This window comes from Entelurus aequoreus, linkage group LG20, assembly GCF_033978785.1.
Source record: "Entelurus aequoreus isolate RoL-2023_Sb linkage group LG20, RoL_Eaeq_v1.1, whole genome shotgun sequence".
Taxonomy (NCBI): Eukaryota; Metazoa; Chordata; class Actinopteri; order Syngnathiformes; family Syngnathidae; genus Entelurus; species Entelurus aequoreus.
This window is the reverse complement of record NC_084750.1, coordinates 47084301-47103761: the sequence shown is the minus strand read 5'-3', so window position 1 is coordinate 47103761 and position 19461 is coordinate 47084301. Positions and strand designations below refer to the sequence as shown.

Here is a 19461-nt window from a genome sequence, read left to right as displayed (position 1 = left end):
GCATTATATATATGTGTGTGTGTGTGTTACTTTCTATACTGTTGTGTGTTGTTTTCTTACAAGTGAGGTCACATCAGTGTGTTTTCTTACAAGTGAGGTCACATCAGTGTGTTGTTTTCTTACAAGTGAGGTCACATCAGTGTGTTTTCTTACAAGTGAGGTCACATCAGTGTGTTGTTTTCTTACAAGTGAGGTCACATCAGTGTGTTTTCTTACAAGTGAGGTCACATCAGTGTGTTGTTTTCTTACAAGTGAGGTCACATCAGTGTGTTGTTTTCTTACAAGTGAGGTCACATCAGTGTGTTGTTTTCTTACAAGTGAGGTCACATCAGTGTGTTTTCTTACAAGTGAGGTCACATCAGTGTGTTGTTTTCTTACAAGTGAGGTCACATCAGTGTGTTTTCTTACAAGTGAGGTCACATCAGTGTGTTGTTTTCTTACAAGTGAGGTCACATCAGTGTGTTGTTTTCTTACAAGTGAGGTCACATCAGTGTGTTGTTTTCTTACAAGTGAGGTCACATCATTGTGTTGTTTTCTTACAAGTGAGGTCACATCAGTGTGTTTTCTTACAAGTGAGGTCACATCAGTGTGTTGTTGTCCCCTCCAGCTGAGCATGGAGAAGGTCCAGGCCATGGCGGAGCAGGTGGAGATGAAGGCTAAGGTGATGCAGAGTGAGGTGAAGGCCCTGGTCCTCAGACACAAGACAGCACTGGAGGAGAGAGAGTGTCAACTACTGTGGAAGGTAAGTCTCTTTACTTGTCACTTGCTTCTTGCTGTCAGACACTGTGGCACACTCAAGGCTCAGGGGCCACATGTGGAGCGCCAAGTCATTTTATGTGGACCGCCAAGTCACTTTATGTGGAGCGCCAAGTCATTTTATGTGGAGCGCCAAGTCCTTTTATGTGGAGCGCCAAGTCATTTTATGTGGACCGCCAAGTCACTTTATGTGGAGCGCCAAGTCATTTTATGTGGAGCGCCAAGTCCTTTTATGTGGACCGCCAAGTCCTTTTATGTGGACCGCCAAGTCATTTTATGTGGACCGCCAAGTCCTTTTATGTGGAGCGCCAAGTCATTTTATGTGGACCGCCAAGTCACTTTATGTGGAGCGCCAAGTCATTTTATGTGGAGCGCCAAGTCATTTTATGTGGACCGCCAAGTCACTTTATGTGGAGCGCCAAGTCATTTTATGTGGAGCGCCAAGTCATTTTATGTGGACCGTCAAGTCATTTTATGTGGACCGTCAAGTCATTTTATGTGGACCGCCAAGTCCTTTTATGTGGACCGCCAAGTCATTTTATGTGGAGCGCCAAGTCCTTTTATGTGGACCGCCAAGTCCTTTTATGTGGACCGCCAAGTCATTTTATGTGGACCGCCAAGTCCTTTTATGTGGACCGCCAAGTCATTTTATGTGGAGCGCCAAGTCATTTTATGTGGACCGCCAAGTCATTTTATGTGGACCGCCAAGTCATTTTATGTGGAGCGCCAAGTCATTTTATGTGGACCGTCAAGTCATTTTATGTGGACCGTCAAGTCATTTTATGTGGACCGCCAAGTCCTTTTATGTGGACCGCCAAGTCATTTTATGTGGAGCGCCAAGTCATTTTATGTGGACCGCCAAGTCATTTTATGTGGACCGCCAAGTCATTTTATGTGGAGCGCCAAGTCACTTTATGTGGAGCGCCAAGTCACTTTATGTGGAGCGCCAAGTCACTTTATGTGGAGCGCCAAGTCATTTTATGTGGAGCGCCAAGTCATTTTATGTGGACCGCCAAGTCATTTTATGTGGAGCGCCAAGTCACTTTATGTGGAGCGCCAAGTCACTTTATGTGGAGCGCCAAGTCATTTTATGTGGAGCGCCAAGTCATTTTATGTGGACCGTCAAGTCATTTTATGTGGACCGTCAAGTCATTTTATGTGGACCGTCAAGTCATTTTATGTGGACCGCCAAGTCCTTTTATGTGGACCGCCAAGTCATTTTATGTGGAGCGCCAAGTCATTTTATGTGGACCGCCAAGTCATTTTATGTGGACCGCCAAGTCATTTTATGTGGAGCGCCAAGTCACTTTATGTGGAGCGCCAAGTCACTTTATGTGGAGCGCCAAGTCACTTTATGTGGAGCGCCAAGTCATTTTATGTGGAGCGCCAAGTCATTTTATGTGGACCGCCAAGTCACTTTATGTGGACCGCCAAGTCATTTTATGTGGAGCGCCAAGTCATTTTATGTGGAGCGCCAAGTCATTTTATGTGGAGCGCCAAGTCATTTTATGTGGACCGCCAAGTCATTTTATGTGGACCGCCAAGTCATTTTATGTGGACCGCCAAGTCATTTTATGTGGACCGCCAAGTCATTTTATGTGGACCGCCAAGTCATTTTATGTGGACCGCCAAGTCACTTTATGTGGACCGCCAAGTCATTTTATGTGGAGCGCCAAGTCATTTTATGTGGACCGCCAAGTCATTTTATGTGGAGCGCCAAGTCATTTTATGTGGAGCGCCAAGTCCTTTTATGTGGAGCGCCAAGTCATTTTATGTGGAGCGCCAAGTCATTTTATGTGGAGCGCCAAGTCCTTTTATGTGGAGCGCCAAGTCATTTTATGTGGAGCGCCAAGTCATTTTATGTGGAGCGCCAAGTCATTTTATGTGGAGCGCCAAGTCACTTTAAGTGGACAAGTGTTTTTTCTTGGGAATTAATTCTTCCTTCATTTGTTACCAGATTGGCACCTTCTTTCTCTCATATTACCACTCGCACCGCACCGTTAGCATCACAGATAACTTTACCCATGCCGCTACCTGTCTGCTCCGCGTGAGCGTGTGACGTTGCACACGTGACCGTATGTGACGTATGTAAGAAGGTGCGCTTGTTTTATGTCTCTGTGAGAAGGAGAGACAAGAAAGAGTGAGAAGAGCCTGTAGTGTAATGCCTGCAGCTAAAAGCAACTGCCTGAGAAGGTATACTCCAATATCACCATATAGTCATTTTCTATATCACACAGAGACAAAGCCACGATATATCCAGTATATTCCATATATCACCCAGCCCTACCGCCACATCTTTTTATTTGGACCGCCAAGTCATTTTATGTGGAGCGCCAAGTCATTGTAGGTAAGACATAAACAGACAATAGCAACAAAGAAATTGCAGTTGTTGTTCAGTGATGTCCATGAGGGCAGGTGAAGATGGCAGTGATGTCCATGAGGGCAGGTGAAGATGGCAGTGATGTCCATGAGGGCAGGTGAAGATGGCAGTGATGTCCATGAGGGCAGGTGAAGATGGCAGTGATGTCCATGAGGGCAGGTGAAGATGGCAGTGATGTCCATGAGGGCAGGTGTAGTGGATGTGGTGAAGATGGCAGTGATGTCCATGAGGGCAGGTGAAGATGGCAGTGATGTCCATGAGGGCAGGTGAAGATGGCAGTGATGTCCATGAGGGCAGGTGAAGATGGCAGTGATGTCCATGAGGGCAGGTGAAGATGGCAGTGATGTCCATGAGGGCAGGTGTAGTGGATGTGGTGAAGATGGCAGTGATGTCCATGAGGGCAGGTGAAGATGGCAGTGATGTCCATGAGGGCAGGTGAAGATGGCAGTGATGTCCATGAGGGCAGGTGAAGATGGCAGTGATGTCCATGAGGGCAGGTGAAGATGGCAGTGATGTCCATGAGGGCAGGTGAAGATGGCAGTGATGTCCATGAGGGCAGGTGAAGATGGCAGTGATGTCCATGAGGGCAGGTGAAGATGGCAGTGATGTCCATGAGGGCAGGTGAAGATGGCAGTGATGTCCATGAGGGCAGGTGAAGATGGCAGTGATGTCCATGAGGGCAGGTGTAGTGGATGTGGTGAAGATGGCAGTGATGTCCATGAGGGCAGGTGAAGATGGCAGTGATGTCCATGAGGGCAGGTGAAGATGGCAGTGATGTCCATGAGGGCAGGTGAAGATGGCAGTGATGTCCATGAGGGCAGGTGAAGATGGCAGTGATGTCCATGAGGGCAGGTGAAGATGGCAGTGATGTCCATGAGGGCAGGTGAAGATGGCAGTGATGTCCATGAGGGCAGGTGAAGATGGCAGTGATGTCCATGAGGGCAGGTGAAGATGGCAGTGATGTCCATGAGGGCAGGTGTAGTGGATGTGGTGAAGATGGCAGTGATGTCCATGAGGGCAGGTGAAGATGGCAGTGATGTCCATGAGGGCAGGTGAAGATGGCAGTGATGTCCATGAGGGCAGGTGAAGATGGCAGTGATGTCCATGAGGGCAGGTGAAGATGGCAGTGATGTCCATGAGGGCAGGTGAAGATGGCAGTGATGTCCATGAGGGCAGGTGTAGTGGATGTGGTGAAGATGGCAGTGATGTCCATGAGGGCAGGTGAAGATGGCAGTGATGTCCATGAGGGCAGGTGAAGATGGCAGTGATGTCCATGAGGGCAGGTGTAGTGGATGTGAGGGGTCAGAGGTCATCTTTGGGTGATGCTGTATTGGTACAGAGGGCTTGATACATCTGCATTTATCAACTGTAGTTTTAGCCTTAATGTGAGTCCAAATGATCAAAGCAAAAAGTTCTTGAGAAGGTCTACAGGAGGTTGGGTCTGACTTTTTCTGAGCTGGCAAAGGAAAAATAGCCGCTGATGAGCTTTTTTGTGGTTGTGATCTGGGTGGAGTTTCCATGGGAGATTTGAGTGGGCAGGAATGTGTGATGGAGGTGGTTCAGAAGTGATGATGTGAATGTGGACTTACAAAGTAGTTTGTTGTCTTGCTGTTTGAGTCCAATCTAATCTGCATACCTGAGCATGGAGGTGATCTTGTTTGTGTGCAGAGAGAAACACCACACAGGTTCTGAGGATTACAGGTCCAGATCTTGTTTGTGTGCAGAGAGAAACACCACACAGGTTCTGAGGATTAGAGGTCCAGATCTTGTTTGTGTGCAGAGAGAAACACCACACAGGTTCTGAGGATTACAGGTCCAGATCTTGTTTGTGTGCAGAGAGAAACACCACACAGGTTCTGAGGATTAGAGGTCCAGATCTTGTTTGTGTGCAGAGAGAAACACCACACAGGTTCTGAGGATTAGAGGTCCAGATCTTGTTTGTGTGCAGAGAGAAACACCACACAGGTTCTGAGGATTAGAGGTCCAGATCTTGTTTGTGTGCAGAGAGAAACACCACACAGGTTCTGAGGATTAGAGGTCCAGATCTTGTTTGTGTGCAGAGAGAAACACCACACAGGTTCTGAGGATTACAGGTCCAGATCTTGTTTGTGTGCAGAAAGAAACACCACACAGGTTCTGAGGATTAGAGGTCCAGATCTTGTTTGTGTGCAGAAAGAAACACCACACAGGTTCTGAGGATTAGAGGTCCAGATCTTGTTTGTGTGCAGAAAGAAACACCACACAGGTTCTGAGGATTAGAGGTCCAGATCTTGTTTGTGTGCAGAAAGAAACACCACACAGGTTCTGAGGATTAGAGGTCCAGATCTTGTTTGTGTGCAGAAAGAAACACCACACAGGTTCTGAGGTCCAGATAGGAGACTCCTTTGTGTCCTTGAGGAAAGAAAAGTGTCAATCCAGCAGCAGATGGTAGTTTGAATGTGGAAGTGGAATATTGAGTGATATTTTCTCACGCTGTCATGTCTCCTCTTCAATCTCACAGCTTCACTCTTTCTTTCATGAGTTGATTCCCCCCCACTCTTCTTGGCATCATCATCATCATCCACTGAGGTGACTGTGACAGGAGTGGAAGTGATTGTCAACTTTGCATCTGTCAGGGAGATTTGTGGAATGGCGGTGAGAACACCAACCAGTCAGGCCAGATGTAAAGCAGAAAGGTGTAGATGATGACCTCAGTAACTCTGTGGTAGATTACATCACTTACTTAATAACCCTTAATAATCCTCATGATTTGTACTTCTTTAATAATCCTCATGGTTTGTACTTCTTTAATAATCCTCATGATTTGTACTTCTTTAATAATCCTCATGATTTGTACTTCTTTAATAATCCTCATGATTTGTACTTCTTTAATAATCCTCATGATTTGTACTTCTTTAATAATCCTCATGATTTGTACTTCTTTAATAATCCTCATGGTTTGTACTTCTTTAATAATCCTCATGATTTGTACTTCTTTAATAATCCTCATGATTTGTACTTCTTTAATAATCCTCATGATTTGTACTTCTTTAATAATCCTCATGGTTTGTACTTCTTTAATAATCCTCATGATTTGTACTTCTTTAATAATCCTCATGATTTGTACTTCTTTAATAATCCTCATGATTTGTACTTCTTTAATAATCCTCATGATTTGTACTTCTTTAATAATCCTCATGATTTGTACTTCTTTAATAATCCTCATGATTTGTACTTCTTTAATAATCCTCATGATTTGTACTTCTTTAATAATCCTGATGATTAGTTGTTTGGAAGTATCCAGTGAAGCAGACATTTGGATACATGGATGTATTGATGGTCTTCACCTTGGCTGTAAATGTCACTTTTAATTCAATTTCATCTTTTAGCCATGAAAAAGATGTCAGGCGCTGTAAATTCTCAGATATTCCCCCAAAGAAGAGAGGAATGTGGTGAGTGTGTGTGTGAAACCCGAGAGCTCTGCTGATGTGTTCAAGATGACTTTTCTATTAGTCTTCTATTTGGGACTTGAAACAAGGTTCCTCACAACAACATTAGCTTTGTTCACATTTACAATCTCTTGAAAAGAACTGAGGGCACATGGCATGTGTAGCGCCCCCTATGTGTTGTACTTTTATTGACAATTCCTTAGAATCATTTCCCCACACCTAGTGTGTGTGTGACAATCATTGAGTTCCTTAAGGCTCTGGATGCTGTGGGGCTGTCTTGGTTGACAGGACTCTGCAGGACATCCGGGCGGTACCTCTGGATTGGCAGACCGGGGTGGTGGTTCCTCTCTTTAAGAAGGGGAACCGGAGGGTGTGTTCCAATTATCATGGGATCAATCAATCAATGTCAATCACTGTTTATTTATATAGCCCTAAATCACAAGTGTCTCAAAGGGCTGCACAAGCCACGACGACATCCTCGGTTCAGAGCCCACAAAAGGGCTAGGAAAAACTCACAACCCAGTGGGATGTCAATGTGAATGACTATGAGAAACCTTGGAGAGGACCGCAGATGTGGGTGGCATGTAGAGTTGGGTGTCATCAGCATAACAATGAAAGCTAACGTGTATGATGTCACCTAGCGGCAGCATGTAGATGCTGAAGAGTGCAGGGCCAAGAACCGAACCCTGGGGAACTCCACACGTTAGCTTAACATAGTCTGAGGTCACATTGTTACGATCAGTGTCAGAGTTTGGTCCGCATTGCCGGCAGTAAGTCGGCCCCGTTTCCAGTGAGGGTTGGACTCTGCCAAGGCTGCCCTTTGTCACACATTCTGTTCATAGCTTTTATGGGCAGAAATTCTAGGCGCAGTCAGGGTTTTGAGGGGATCCGGTTTGGTGGCTGCAGGATTAGGTCTCTGATTTTTGCAGATGATGTGGTCCTGATGGCTTCAACTGGCCAGGATCTTCAGCTCTCACTGGATCGGTTCGCAGCCGAGTGTGAAGGAGATCTTGCCCCAAGTGGAGGAGTTCAAGTACCTCGGAGTCTTGTTCACGAGTGAGGGAAGAGTGGATGGTGAGATGGACAGGCGGATCGGTGCGGCGTCTTCAGTAATGCGGACGCTGTATCGATCCCTTGTGGTGAAGAAGGAGCTGAGCCGGAAGGCAAAGCTCTCAATTTAGCGGTCGATCTACGTTCCCATCCTCACCTATGGTCATGGGCTTTGGGTTATGAGCGAAAGGACAAGATCACGGGTACAAGCGGCCCAAATGAGTTTCCTCTCAGGTCGCTCCCTTAGAGATAGGGTGAGAAGTTCTGTCATCCGGGAGGAGCTGAAAGTAAAGCTGCTGCTCCTCCACATGGAGAGGAGCCAGATGAGGTGGTTTGGACATCTGGTCCGACCGGTAGGAGGCCACGGGATCTTCATCTTCCAGCAGTTGTTTGGGACACGAGGGGATGGTTCCATCTTTCAGCTGCGTGCTAATGGCGTAGTTAGCGAACATGCAGGCATCATGCACACTGCCTAGCCATTTCACAGTCACATCCATAAAGCAATATTTGTAGTCACACACACATCACATCCACGGGAGGAAGGGACCAAGTTTTTCGGTAAGTGGAATCACAGCTGACCTGGACATTGGAAAGTTCTCTTGCTGTCTGAGAAGTGTTGTATCCCAAATAGCTGCAATCGCCCGTTTCACCACCGTCTTCTCTTAAGGTATTGATTTGGGCTTTCCTGAAGCGCCTGTACATGTAGAAGGAGAATCATGGCATGTCTCCGCCTCCATCTTTGTTATGAAGCTGGCTGTGGCGCGTTTTTTTCTGATGTCACTTCCTGTGTGGGGTGCGGTCTTTCTGGCGTCACTTCCTGTGTGGGGTGCGGTCTTTCTGGCGTCACTTCCTCTCCGAACTCACTTTGTAAACGATCAATGAGTCCATACAAAGCTAAGTGCTGAAGATTGAAGAATTACACGGCTGACTTACCCGTGTAAAAATTAGTCCGAGGAAGGGGACCTTAAATGCTGGTTCAGTGTGGCTGAAACGGGGCTTAGGCTAAATAATTATTCCTTTAAGGAGTTAAACGACTTAGTGTAGACATGGCCTAATGTTTAGTAACTTTACCAGACCAAGATGTGACACACTCAGACTTTCTAATTGGTCAAACGTTGGAGGGTGGGGCATGGAAATGAAAACAATAACAATATTTTGGGGCTGTAAATATAATTTTGAAATGAGCATATGAACTACTGTTATCAGTTATAGAGGTATTGGAAAAGAAGATGATTTATTAATGACATCTCATTTAATGATGCCATTATTACATATGGCTCCTTTAATCAAATCCTGGGTAATTCTTCCAAGTTAGAACTGGGCTTCCATGTGTTGAAACCACGGGCGTAAGTTCTGCCATGTTAGCATTTTGTGTTGTTAGCATGGCGTGGTGTTCCACGTAGCTCTTGTCAAAGGCTGAGCAACGCCATGTGGAGCTAAGTGACTTAGCACGCCACTTCATGCTAACAACACCAGGTGGAGCTAAGTGACTTAGCACGCCACTTCATGCTAACAACGCCATGTGGAGCTAAGTGACTTAGCACGCCACTTCATGCTAACAACGCCATGTGGAGCTAAGTGACTTAGCACGCCACTTCATGCTAACAACACCATGTGGCGCTAAGTGACTTAGCACACCACTTCATGCTAACAACGCCATGTGGAGCTAAGTGACTTAGCACGCCACTTCATGCTAACAACGCCATGTGGAACTAAGTGACTTAGCACGCCACTTCATGCTAACAACGCCATGTGGAGCTAAGTGACTTAGCACGCCACTTCATGCTAACAACGCCATGTGGAGCTAAGTGACTTAGCACGCCACTTCATGCTAACAACACCATGTGGAGCTAAGTGACTTAGCACGCCACTTCATGCTAACAACGCCATGTGGAGCTAAGTGACTTAGCACGCCACTTCATGCTAACAACGCCATGTGGAGCTAAGTGACTTAGCACGCCACTTCATGCTAACAACGCCATGTGGAGCTAAGTGACTTAGCACGCCACTTCATGCTAACAACGCCATGTGGAGCTAAGTGACTTAGCACACCACTTCATGCTAACAAGCCTGCTGGTAGCAATGCTATGTCTCGCCTCATCCAAGGTGGAGAGGTGTTATTGATGAAGCCAGAGTGGAAGATGAAGATGGGTTTGGTAGCTTTTGGCGCTACCAAACCCAAAGGACAAGCTTCACAGTGTCTTGGCTGAATGAGCAGGTATCGGACACCTCGGCCTCCTCGCTCATCCATGTGGACTGGACACTGGCCGAGAGTTGGTGGGTGGCCGAGGGTGGAGTCGGCTCTCTTGGTTGCTTTGTTGGGTCTGCTCCTGTCTCTGGCGCTGCTCCCCCCACCCCAGCAGACCATGGCATGGAACACCACATGTTATGTTTTTTGTTTGTTGTTTTACTTTTGTGGCTGTGTGTAGAAGTGGCTAGTTGCATCAGCTCTGCTCTTTTAATGTCTTTAATGTCCTTTGTGTTCTTTGAGGGTTCCCTCTCACACACATGCTTGTGTGCTATGGCTATGAGGTTTTTTTCCTTGGCCTCAGTCTGGACCCCCTCTCCAGGGCCCAGGCTTAGACTGAATTTTTTTCTTTCTCCCCCCGACAGCGTTGACCTGTTGCTCACCTTTTTTGTAAGGGTACCCGGAAGTTGTCAGACTTGTCAGAGATTCTGTTCTGTCTCCTGTAATGTTTGATCCTGTTCTGTCTCCTGTAATGTTTGATCCTGTTCTGTCTCCTGTAATGTTTGATCCTGTTCTGTCTCCTGTAATGTTGATCCTGTTCTGTCTCCTGTAATGTTTGATCCTGTTCTGTCTCCTGTAATGTTGATCCTGTTCTGTCTCCTGTAATGTTTGATCCTGTTCTGTCTCCTGTAATGTTTGATCCTGTTCTGTCTCCTGTAATGTTTGATCCTGTTCTGTCTCCTGTAATGTTTGATCCTGTTCTGTCTCCTGTAATGTTGATCCGGTTCTGTCTCCTGTAATGTTTGATCCTGTTCTGTCTCCTGTAATGTTTGATCCTGTTCTGTCTCCTGTAATGTTGATCCTGTTCTGTCTCCTGTAATGTTTGATCCTGTTCTGTCTCCTGTAATGTTTGATCCTGTTCTGTCTCCTGTAATGTGGATCCTGTTCTGTCTCCTGTAATGTTTGATCCTGTTCTGTCTCCTGTAATGTTGATCCTGTTCTGTCTCCTGTAATGTTTGATCCTGTTCTGTCTCCTGTAATGTTTGATCCTGTTCTGTCTCCTGTAATGTTTGATCCTGTTCTGTCTCCTGTAATGTTGATCCGGTTCTGTCTCCTGTAATGTTTGATCCTGTTCTGTCTCCTGTAATGTTTGATCCTGTTCTGTCTCCTGTAATGTTTGATCCTGTTCTGTCTCCTGTAATGTTTGATCCTGTTCTGTCTCCTGTAATGTTTGATCCTGTTCTGTCTCCTGTAATGTTTGATCCTGTTCTGTCTCCTGTAATGTTTGATCCTGTTCTGTCTCCTGTAATGTTTGATCCTGTTCTGTCTAGCTATATGCATTACAATCACATTTTACAGCAACAACATGCTAGCTTAGCCTATCAGCTCAACAAAAAAGATCGAACTTGCATTGACGGACAGTCCAGGCTTTACTGTAAGACGTGTAGCGAAGCCCTTTTGCTGGCTGCTAGGAGATCAGTCCACGAGGATGAAAGCTCTCAAAGTGTTGCATAATTGTCCACTTGCAGTTGGAGAAGATCCGGCAGGTGAAGGCCAAGTCGCTGTATCTTCAGGTGGAGAAACTGCACCAGAGTCTCAGCAAGTTGGACAGCTCCATCGCCGCCGTCAGCCAGGTTCTGGATGAGGGACGCCACATCGACGTGCTGCTGGCGCGGGAGAGAATGCTGAGTCAGATCCATGAGCTGAAGGCCCTGAGGGCCCTGATGCAGCCGCAGGAGGACGACTGCTTCATGTTCACACCTCCGGACCAGGTAGGAGCTCTCAGGTGAGCACTGTGCCTGCTGCAAAGATGCTAATGTTTCTTCCTCTGCCACAGGCGCTCTACATAGCCATCCAGTCCATGGGCCTGATCAGCAGTGGCGCCTTCGCCCCCGTCACCAAAGCCCAAGGCGAAGGTCTGAAAAGTGCGCTTCAGGGCAAGCACGCCTCCTTTACTGTGATGGGATACGACCACGACGGGGAGCCGCGTCTGTCCGGCGGTGACGTCGTGACCGCCATGGTCATGTCCGTCTCCGACAGCGCCATGTCCACCGCCGACATCAGCGACCACCACAACGGCTCGTACACCGTCAGCTACGTGGCCAAATGTGAGGGCGAGCACCTGGTGTCCGTGCTGGTGTGCAACCAGCACATCCAGGGCAGCCCCTTCAAGGTGTTTGTCAAGTCAGGACGCAGCTACGGATCCCTCGGCGCACAGGTGTCATCCTTCGGTGCCGAGGGCGAAGGTGACGGTCAGCTGTGTCGTCCCTGGGGAATCAGCGTGGACAAGGAGGGTTATGTGGTGGTGGCGGACCGCAGCAACAACCGCATACAGGTATGGTTATAGTGTATTTATATCAAACATACAGGTATGGTTATAGTGTATTTATATCAAACATACAGGTATGGTTATAGTGTTTGTTTATATCAAACATACAGGTATGGTTATAGTGTATTTATATCAAACATACAGGTATGGTTATAGTGTATTTATATCAAACATACAGGTATGGTTATAGTGTATTTATATCAAACATACAGGTATGGTTATGGTGTTTGTTTATATCAAACATACAGGTATGGTTATGGTGTTTGTTTATATCAAACATACAGGTATGGTTATAGTGTATTTATATCAAACATACAGGTATGGTTACGTTTATTTCAAACATACTGGTATAGTTAGGGTGTTTATTATAAATATACAGGTGTATTTATGATGTTTATTTCAAACATTCAGGTGTATTTATGATGTTTGTATCAAACATACAGGTATGGTTATGGGGTGTATTTATTTCGAACATACAGGTGTATTTATGTTTATATCAAACATACAGGTATAGTTAGGGTGTTTATTATAAACATACATTAACAGCGCGTCACTTTTCCCACATTTTATTCTACAACCTAAATCCAAAATATAATGAATGTATTTTTGTCCTCAACATTCTACACACAATACCCCATAATGCCAATGTGAATTGTATGTATTTATTTATTTTTCGTATTTATTAAAAATTAAAAAAACATATAAAATCACCTGTACATAAGTATTCACAGCCTTTGTCATGAAGCTCAAAAGTGATATCAGATACATCCTGTTTCAATCATTGAGATGTTCCTACAGCTTCATTGGAGTCCACCTGTGGTAAAGTCAGTTGGTTGGACATGATTTGGAAAGGTCCACACCTGTCTATATATAGTAGGTCCACACCTGTCTATATAGAAGGTCCACACCTGTCTATATATAGTAGGTCCACACCTGTCTATATAGAAGGTCCACACCTGTCTATATATAGAAGGTCCACACCTGTCTATATATAGTAGGTCCACACCCGTCTATATATAGTAGGTCCACACCTGTCTATATATAGAAGGTCCACACCTGTCTATATAGAAGGTCCACACCTGTCTATATATAGTAGGTCCACACCTGTCTATATATAGAAGGTCCACACCTGTCTATATATAGTAGGTCCACACCTGTCTATATATAGAAGGTCCACACCTGTCTATATAGAAGGTCCACACCTGTCTATATATAGTAGGTCCACACCTGTCTATATATAGAAGGTCCACACCTGTCTATATATAGTAGGTCCACACCTGTCTATATATAGAAGGTCCACACCTGTTTATATATAGAAGGTCCACACCTGTCTATATAGTAGGTCCACACCTGTCTATATATAGAAGGTCCACACCTGTCTATATATAGAAGGTCCACACCCGTCTATATATAGAAGGTCCACACCCGTCTATATATAGTAGGTCCACACCCGTCTATATATAGTAGGTCCACACCCGTCTATATATAGAAGGTCCACACCTGTCTATATATAGAAGGTCCACACCCGTCTATATATAGAAGGTCCACACCCGTCTATATATAGAAGGTCCACACCTGTCTATATATAGTAGGTCCACACCCGTCTATATATAGTAGGTCCACACCTGTCTATATATAGAAGGTCCACACCCGTCTATATATAGTAGGTCCACACCCGTCTATATATAGAAGGTCCACACCCGTCTATATATAGTAGGTCCACACCCGTCTATATATAGAAGGTCCACACCCGTCTATATATAGTAGGTCCACACCCGTCTATATATAGAAGGTCCACAACCGTCTATATATAGAAGGTCCACACCCGTCTATATATAGTAGGTCCACACCCGTCTATATATAGAAGGTCCACACCCGTCTATATATAGTAGGTCCACACCCGTCTATATATAGTAGGTCCACACCCGTCTATATATAGAAGGTCCACACCCGTCTATATATAGAAGGTCCACACCCGTCTATATATAGAAGGTCCACACCCGTCTATATATAGAAGGTCCACACCCGTCTATATATAGTAGGTCCACACCCGTCTATATATAGAAGGTCCACACCCGTCTATATATAGTAGGTCCACACCCGTCTATATATAGTAGGTCCACACCCGTCTATATATAGAAGGTCCACACCCGTCTATATATAGTAGGTCCACACCCGTCTATATATAGAAGGTCCACACCCGTCTATATATAGAAGGTCCACACCCGTCTATATATAGAAGGTCCACACCCGTCTATATATAGTAGGTCCACACCCGTCTATATATAGTAGGTCCACACCCGTCTATATATAGAAGGTCCACACCCGTCTATATATAGAAGGTCCACACCCGTCTATATATAGAAGGTCCACACCCGTCTATATATAGAAGGTCCACACCCGTCTATATATAGTAGGTCCACACCCGTCTATATATAGTAGGTCCACACCTGTCTATATATAGAAGGTCCACACCCGTCTATATATAGTAGGTCCACACCCGTCTATATATAGAAGGTCCACACCCGTCTATATATAGTAGGTCCACACCCGTCTATATATAGAAGGTCCACACCCGTCTATATATAGTAGGTCCACACCCGTCTATATATAGAAGGTCCACAACCGTCTATATATAGAAGGTCCACACCCGTCTATATATAGTAGGTCCACACCCGTCTATATATAGAAGGTCCACACCCGTCTATATATAGTAGGTCCACACCCGTCTATATATAGTAGGTCCACACCCGTCTATATATAGAAGGTCCACACCCGTCTATATATAGAAGGTCCACACCCGTCTATATATAGAAGGTCCACACCCGTCTATATATAGTAGGTCCACACCCGTCTATATATAGAAGGTCCACACCCGTCTATATATAGTAGGTCCACACCCGTCTATATATAGTAGGTCCACACCCGTCTATATATAGAAGGTCCACACCCGTCTATATATAGTAGGTCCACACCCGTCTATATATAGAAGGTCCACACCCGTCTATATATAGAAGGTCCACACTTGACAGTGCATGGCAGAGCACAAAGCAAGAATGAAGTGGAAAGAACTGTTGTTAGACCTTTGAGACAGGATTATCTTCAGGTAGAAATGTGGGGAATGGTACAGACAAATATGTGCTGACTTGAAGGTCCCAATGAGCACAGTGGCCTACACCATCATTAGTGGAAGAAGTTTGGAACCACCAGGACTCTTCCTCCAACAGGTTGGCCGTCTGAACTGAGTGATCCGGGGGGAAGGGCCCTAGTCCAAGAACTGGATGGTCACTCTGTCAGAACTGAACTACAGCATTCCTCTGTGGAGAGGAGAACATTCCAGAAGGACAACCATGAGTGTTCTTAAGGCTGTGACATAAGACAGTGTTAAAAGTGAAGTGCTGTGTGGTTATTTCAAAGATGTGTTGATGTTGACTCGCGTTGAAGACTGGAGGCATGGAGTTACTTGATCCTCTGTGGTGCCCAGGTCTTTTAAAAGCTTCATTCTTTACATAAATGCTCCTCACAGGTCTTCTGAAGAGCCTGACCGATGAACACCAGAGGTGAAGAGAAATATTTATGTAGCAGCGAGTCTTGCAGACATTATGGAGCTGCAGTCTGAAATGTCTGGACAGTCTCTGGTTTATTGTAGTAGAAGTCAACTGCATTATTGGGTTTGTGTCCCGTCTATGGATGAATAAATGACATGTTTTCCACTTCTCTGCTCAGATATTCAAACCCTGTGGCGCATTTCACTACAAGTTTGGCTCTCTGGGGTCCCGACCGGGTCAGTTTGACCGCCCGGCCGGGGTGGCATGTGACAGCCAGAGACGAGTCATTGTGGCCGACAAGGACAATCACCGTGTGCAGGTACTTCTGGACTGACATCTAAACATCTTGCTGCGTATAAACAGCCATTTGCTTTCCTTGACAGGTGTTTACGTTTGAGGGCCAGTTCCTTCTAAAGTTTGGGGAGAAGGGGACCAAGAACGGGCAGTTCAACTACCCCTGGGACGTGGCTGTCAACTCTGAGGGTAAGATCTTGGTCTCAGACACCAGGAACCACCGTGTGCAGCTCTTTTCCCACGACGGCTCTTTCCTCAACAAGTACGGCTTTGAGGGGGCTCTGTGGAAACACTTTGACTCCCCGAGAGGCGTGGCCTTCAACCACGAGGACCACCTGGTGGTGACCGACTTCAACAACCACCGGCTCCTGGTCATCCGGCCGGACTGCCAATCGGCTCGCTTTCTGGGCTCCGAGGGCATCGGTAACGGTCAGTTCCTGAGGCCTCAGGGCGTGGCTGTGGACCAGGAGAACCGCATCATTGTGGCAGACTCGCGCAATCACCGCGTGCAAGTCTTTGAGCCCAATGGCAACTTTTTATGCAAATTTGGAACTCAGGGGAGTGGCTTTGGACAGATGGACCGCCCTTCTGGTGTGGCCGTGACGCCGGATGGAGTCATCGTGGTTGTTGACTTTGGGAACAATCGGATCCTCAAGTTCTAGGGGGAACAAACCCAAGGTTCTCTCCCTCTGTTTCACCGTTTTCTGAAGGAAACGGAGGCCAGAGAATGAATCCCAAAACTGGAGGAGAGCTGAAGGAGGACTTGAGAGCAGGTTGATGAGAAGGAAATGAGCTCACATTCTGGTTGATTGATCAAAGGGAAACTTCCATAACATTTTCCTTTCCTCTTTCTCAGCTGCTCTCAATTCTCTGGAATCTCTCCTCAAGAATCCTTCTCAGGGAATTTCTCACTTTTCTTGAACGCTGGTAAGCTCTCTGCTCCACACCTACCTCATGTAGCTCTTTATGAATGTCACTGAGCAGAGGTTTATTAGTCAAGAAGTCTACCTCTATACTTTATTTAAGAGAGACACAAAAAGATTCTTTATTTTTTCTTCTTGCACAGGATTAATGGAATTCTTGCTGTGCTATTGTTTGACTATGAGTTAAGTGAACCTCCTGAATGTTGTTGCTGAGACCGCTGCATTATTCATTCTCAGTAGAAGGCTTTCCTCGGACACGTACACTCGTCCTTTTCTTCTTGTTGCATAGTCGTGACGGCCCAGCCAGAAAAATCCATAGCTCAGGTTATAGTTGGGCTGATAAGAACCAAGGAAGGCTTTTCAGGCCCTCCTATTTAGCTTTACCGCCTCGCGGATTAAATGCATTCTTGGAGGACCAATCACTTTTATTGTCCTCACCACCTCGTTGCATCTGGTCAGACTGGACCCATGAGGCCTAAAGATCCAGTTCTGAACCACAAGGATGCAAAGATTAGTATGCAAGCGTCTCCTTGGAAAAGTGAGGAGCCATGTGATGCATTTGTTGAGATCTATTAGTGATCTTAACGTAGAGATTTAATCGTAGAGTCCATGTCCCCCCTGAGGCATGCTGTGTGACAAAAGCCTCAAGTCCACGGTCTGGAGGACAAAAAGAACACCACCACTTTGCAATCCTTTGGATGGCGTGGTGGAATAGCCACCCCTATAGGGCGATTGGACCTGACCGCAAAGCCACGCCCACCCCAATTTATTATAAACGCTCAGGTCATCGCACCCGGTGCTAGTAGACCGATCCTCTAAAGATGGAGGTCTATTGACCAACTACTAGTCAACCAAAGTTAGAATATCTGCACAGGCCAACTATATATATATCTAAAGAGAAAAGTCAGGTCGTTAAATAATCATTGCTGGCATAACTCATGGAGTTGATAGTGCTGTTGGAGAAAATAAGATCCTTTTTTCTCTCCACCTAGAGAACCAAAGAGAAGCCCATTGCAGTATCCCCCGAACTCACTGCCCCGTCTTATGTACAACAATCCATAACTGGAACACAGACGGCAGTAGCCCAGAATGGCAGTAGCAACCCATAACTGTAGCAACCCATAACTGTAGTAACCCATAACTGTAGTAACCCATAACTGTAGTAATCCCTTAACAGCAGTAATCCAAAACTGTAGTAGCCCATAACTGTAGTAGCCCAAATCTGTAGTAGCCCATAACTGTAGTAACCCATAATTGTAGTAATCCCTTAACAGCAGTAATCCAAAACTGTAGTAGCCTATAACTGTAGTAGCCCAAATCTGTAGTAGCCCATAACTGTAGTAGCCCATAACTGTAGTAGCCCAAATCTGTAGTAGCCCATAACTGTAGTAACCCATAATTGTAGTAATCCCTTAACAGCAGTAATCCAAAACTGTAGTAACCCATAATTGTAGTAGCCTATAATTGTAGTAACCCCTTAACAGCAGTAGCCCATAACTGTAGTAACCCATAATTGTAGTAGCCCATAATTGTAGTAGCCCATAATTGTAGTAACCCCTTAACGGCAGTAGCCCATAACTGTAGTAACCCATAATTGTAGTAGCCCATAACTGTAGTAACCCATAATTGTAGTAGCCCATAATTGTAGTAGCCCATAATTGTAGTAACCCATAAACACGGACTTCAATCTGCACCCCACTTGAAGGCACTGGACAAGTGAAGTTCCAGCAAAAGAAAAGGTAGAAATATTCCTCTCCTCTGAGCAGGAACCATCTGGAACTACATTCTGCATCAGCTAGGAATGAAAGTGTTACCTAGCACTGCCTTCAGTGTCTCTGCAGCAGTGTTACCTAGCACTTCCTTCAGTGTCTCTGCAGCAGTGTTACCTAGCACTTCCTTCAGTGTCTCTGCAGCAGTGTTACCTAGCACTTCCTTCAGTGTCTCTGCAGCAGTGTTACCTAGCACTGCCTTCAGTGTCTCTGTAGTAGTGTTACCTAGCACTGCCTTCAGTGTCTCTGCAGCAGTGTTACCTAGCACTGCCTTCAGTGTCTCTGCAGCAGTGTTACCTAGCACTGCCTTCAGTGTCTCTGCAGCAGTGTTACCTAGCACTTCCTTCAGTGTCTCTGCAGCAGTGTTACCTAGCACTGCCTTCAGTGTCTCTGCAGCAGTGTTACCTAGCACTGCCTTCAGTGTCTCTGCAGCAGTGTTACCTAGCACTGCCTTCAGTGTCTCTGCAGCAGTGTTACCTAGCACTGCCTTCAGTGTCTCTGCAGCAGTGTTACCTAGCACTGCCTTCAGTGTCTCTGCAGCAGTGTTACCTAGCACTTCCTTCAGTGTCTCTGCAGCAGTGTTACCTAGCACTTCCTTCAGTGTCTCTGCAGCAGTGTTACCTAGCACTGCCTTCAGTGTCTCTGCAGCAGTGTTACCTAGCACTGCCTTAGTCCTCTTCCACTCCTCCGTGGTCACATGACTGCTGCCTGAGGAGACCACACAGGTGCTCACACATCCTCTGCCTCTTGGAGGTGTGTCCTCTCATGCGGCACACTTTCTCCATTTGAGAGTTGA

At 45.8% G+C, this 19461-nt stretch overlaps 1 protein-coding gene across 2 annotated transcripts in view; it reads left to right on the top strand.

The window, feature by feature from the left end:
• LOC133636316 (E3 ubiquitin-protein ligase TRIM71-like) overlaps positions 1 to 18796 on the top strand; it is a 26468-nt gene extending 7672 nt beyond the window's left edge. Inside the window, exons 2-7 of one of the 2 annotated variants that reach the window (XR_009822221.1) lie at positions 608 to 742; positions 11332 to 11574; positions 11640 to 12137; positions 15858 to 15998; positions 16063 to 16746; positions 16830 to 18796. Coding sequence is in view for 1 of the 2 variants with exons in the window: in XM_062030211.1 (XP_061886195.1) it covers positions 608 to 742; positions 11332 to 11574; positions 11640 to 12137; positions 15858 to 15998; positions 16063 to 16635 (1590 nt within the window). In the remaining variant the exon portion in view is untranslated. Of the gene's footprint in view, positions 1 to 607; positions 743 to 11331; positions 11575 to 11639; positions 12138 to 15857; positions 15999 to 16062 lie in introns of both variants that reach the window. The other variant, XM_062030211.1, reaches the window with a different exon arrangement.
• The last annotated feature ends 665 nt before the right edge of the window (positions 18797 to 19461 follow it).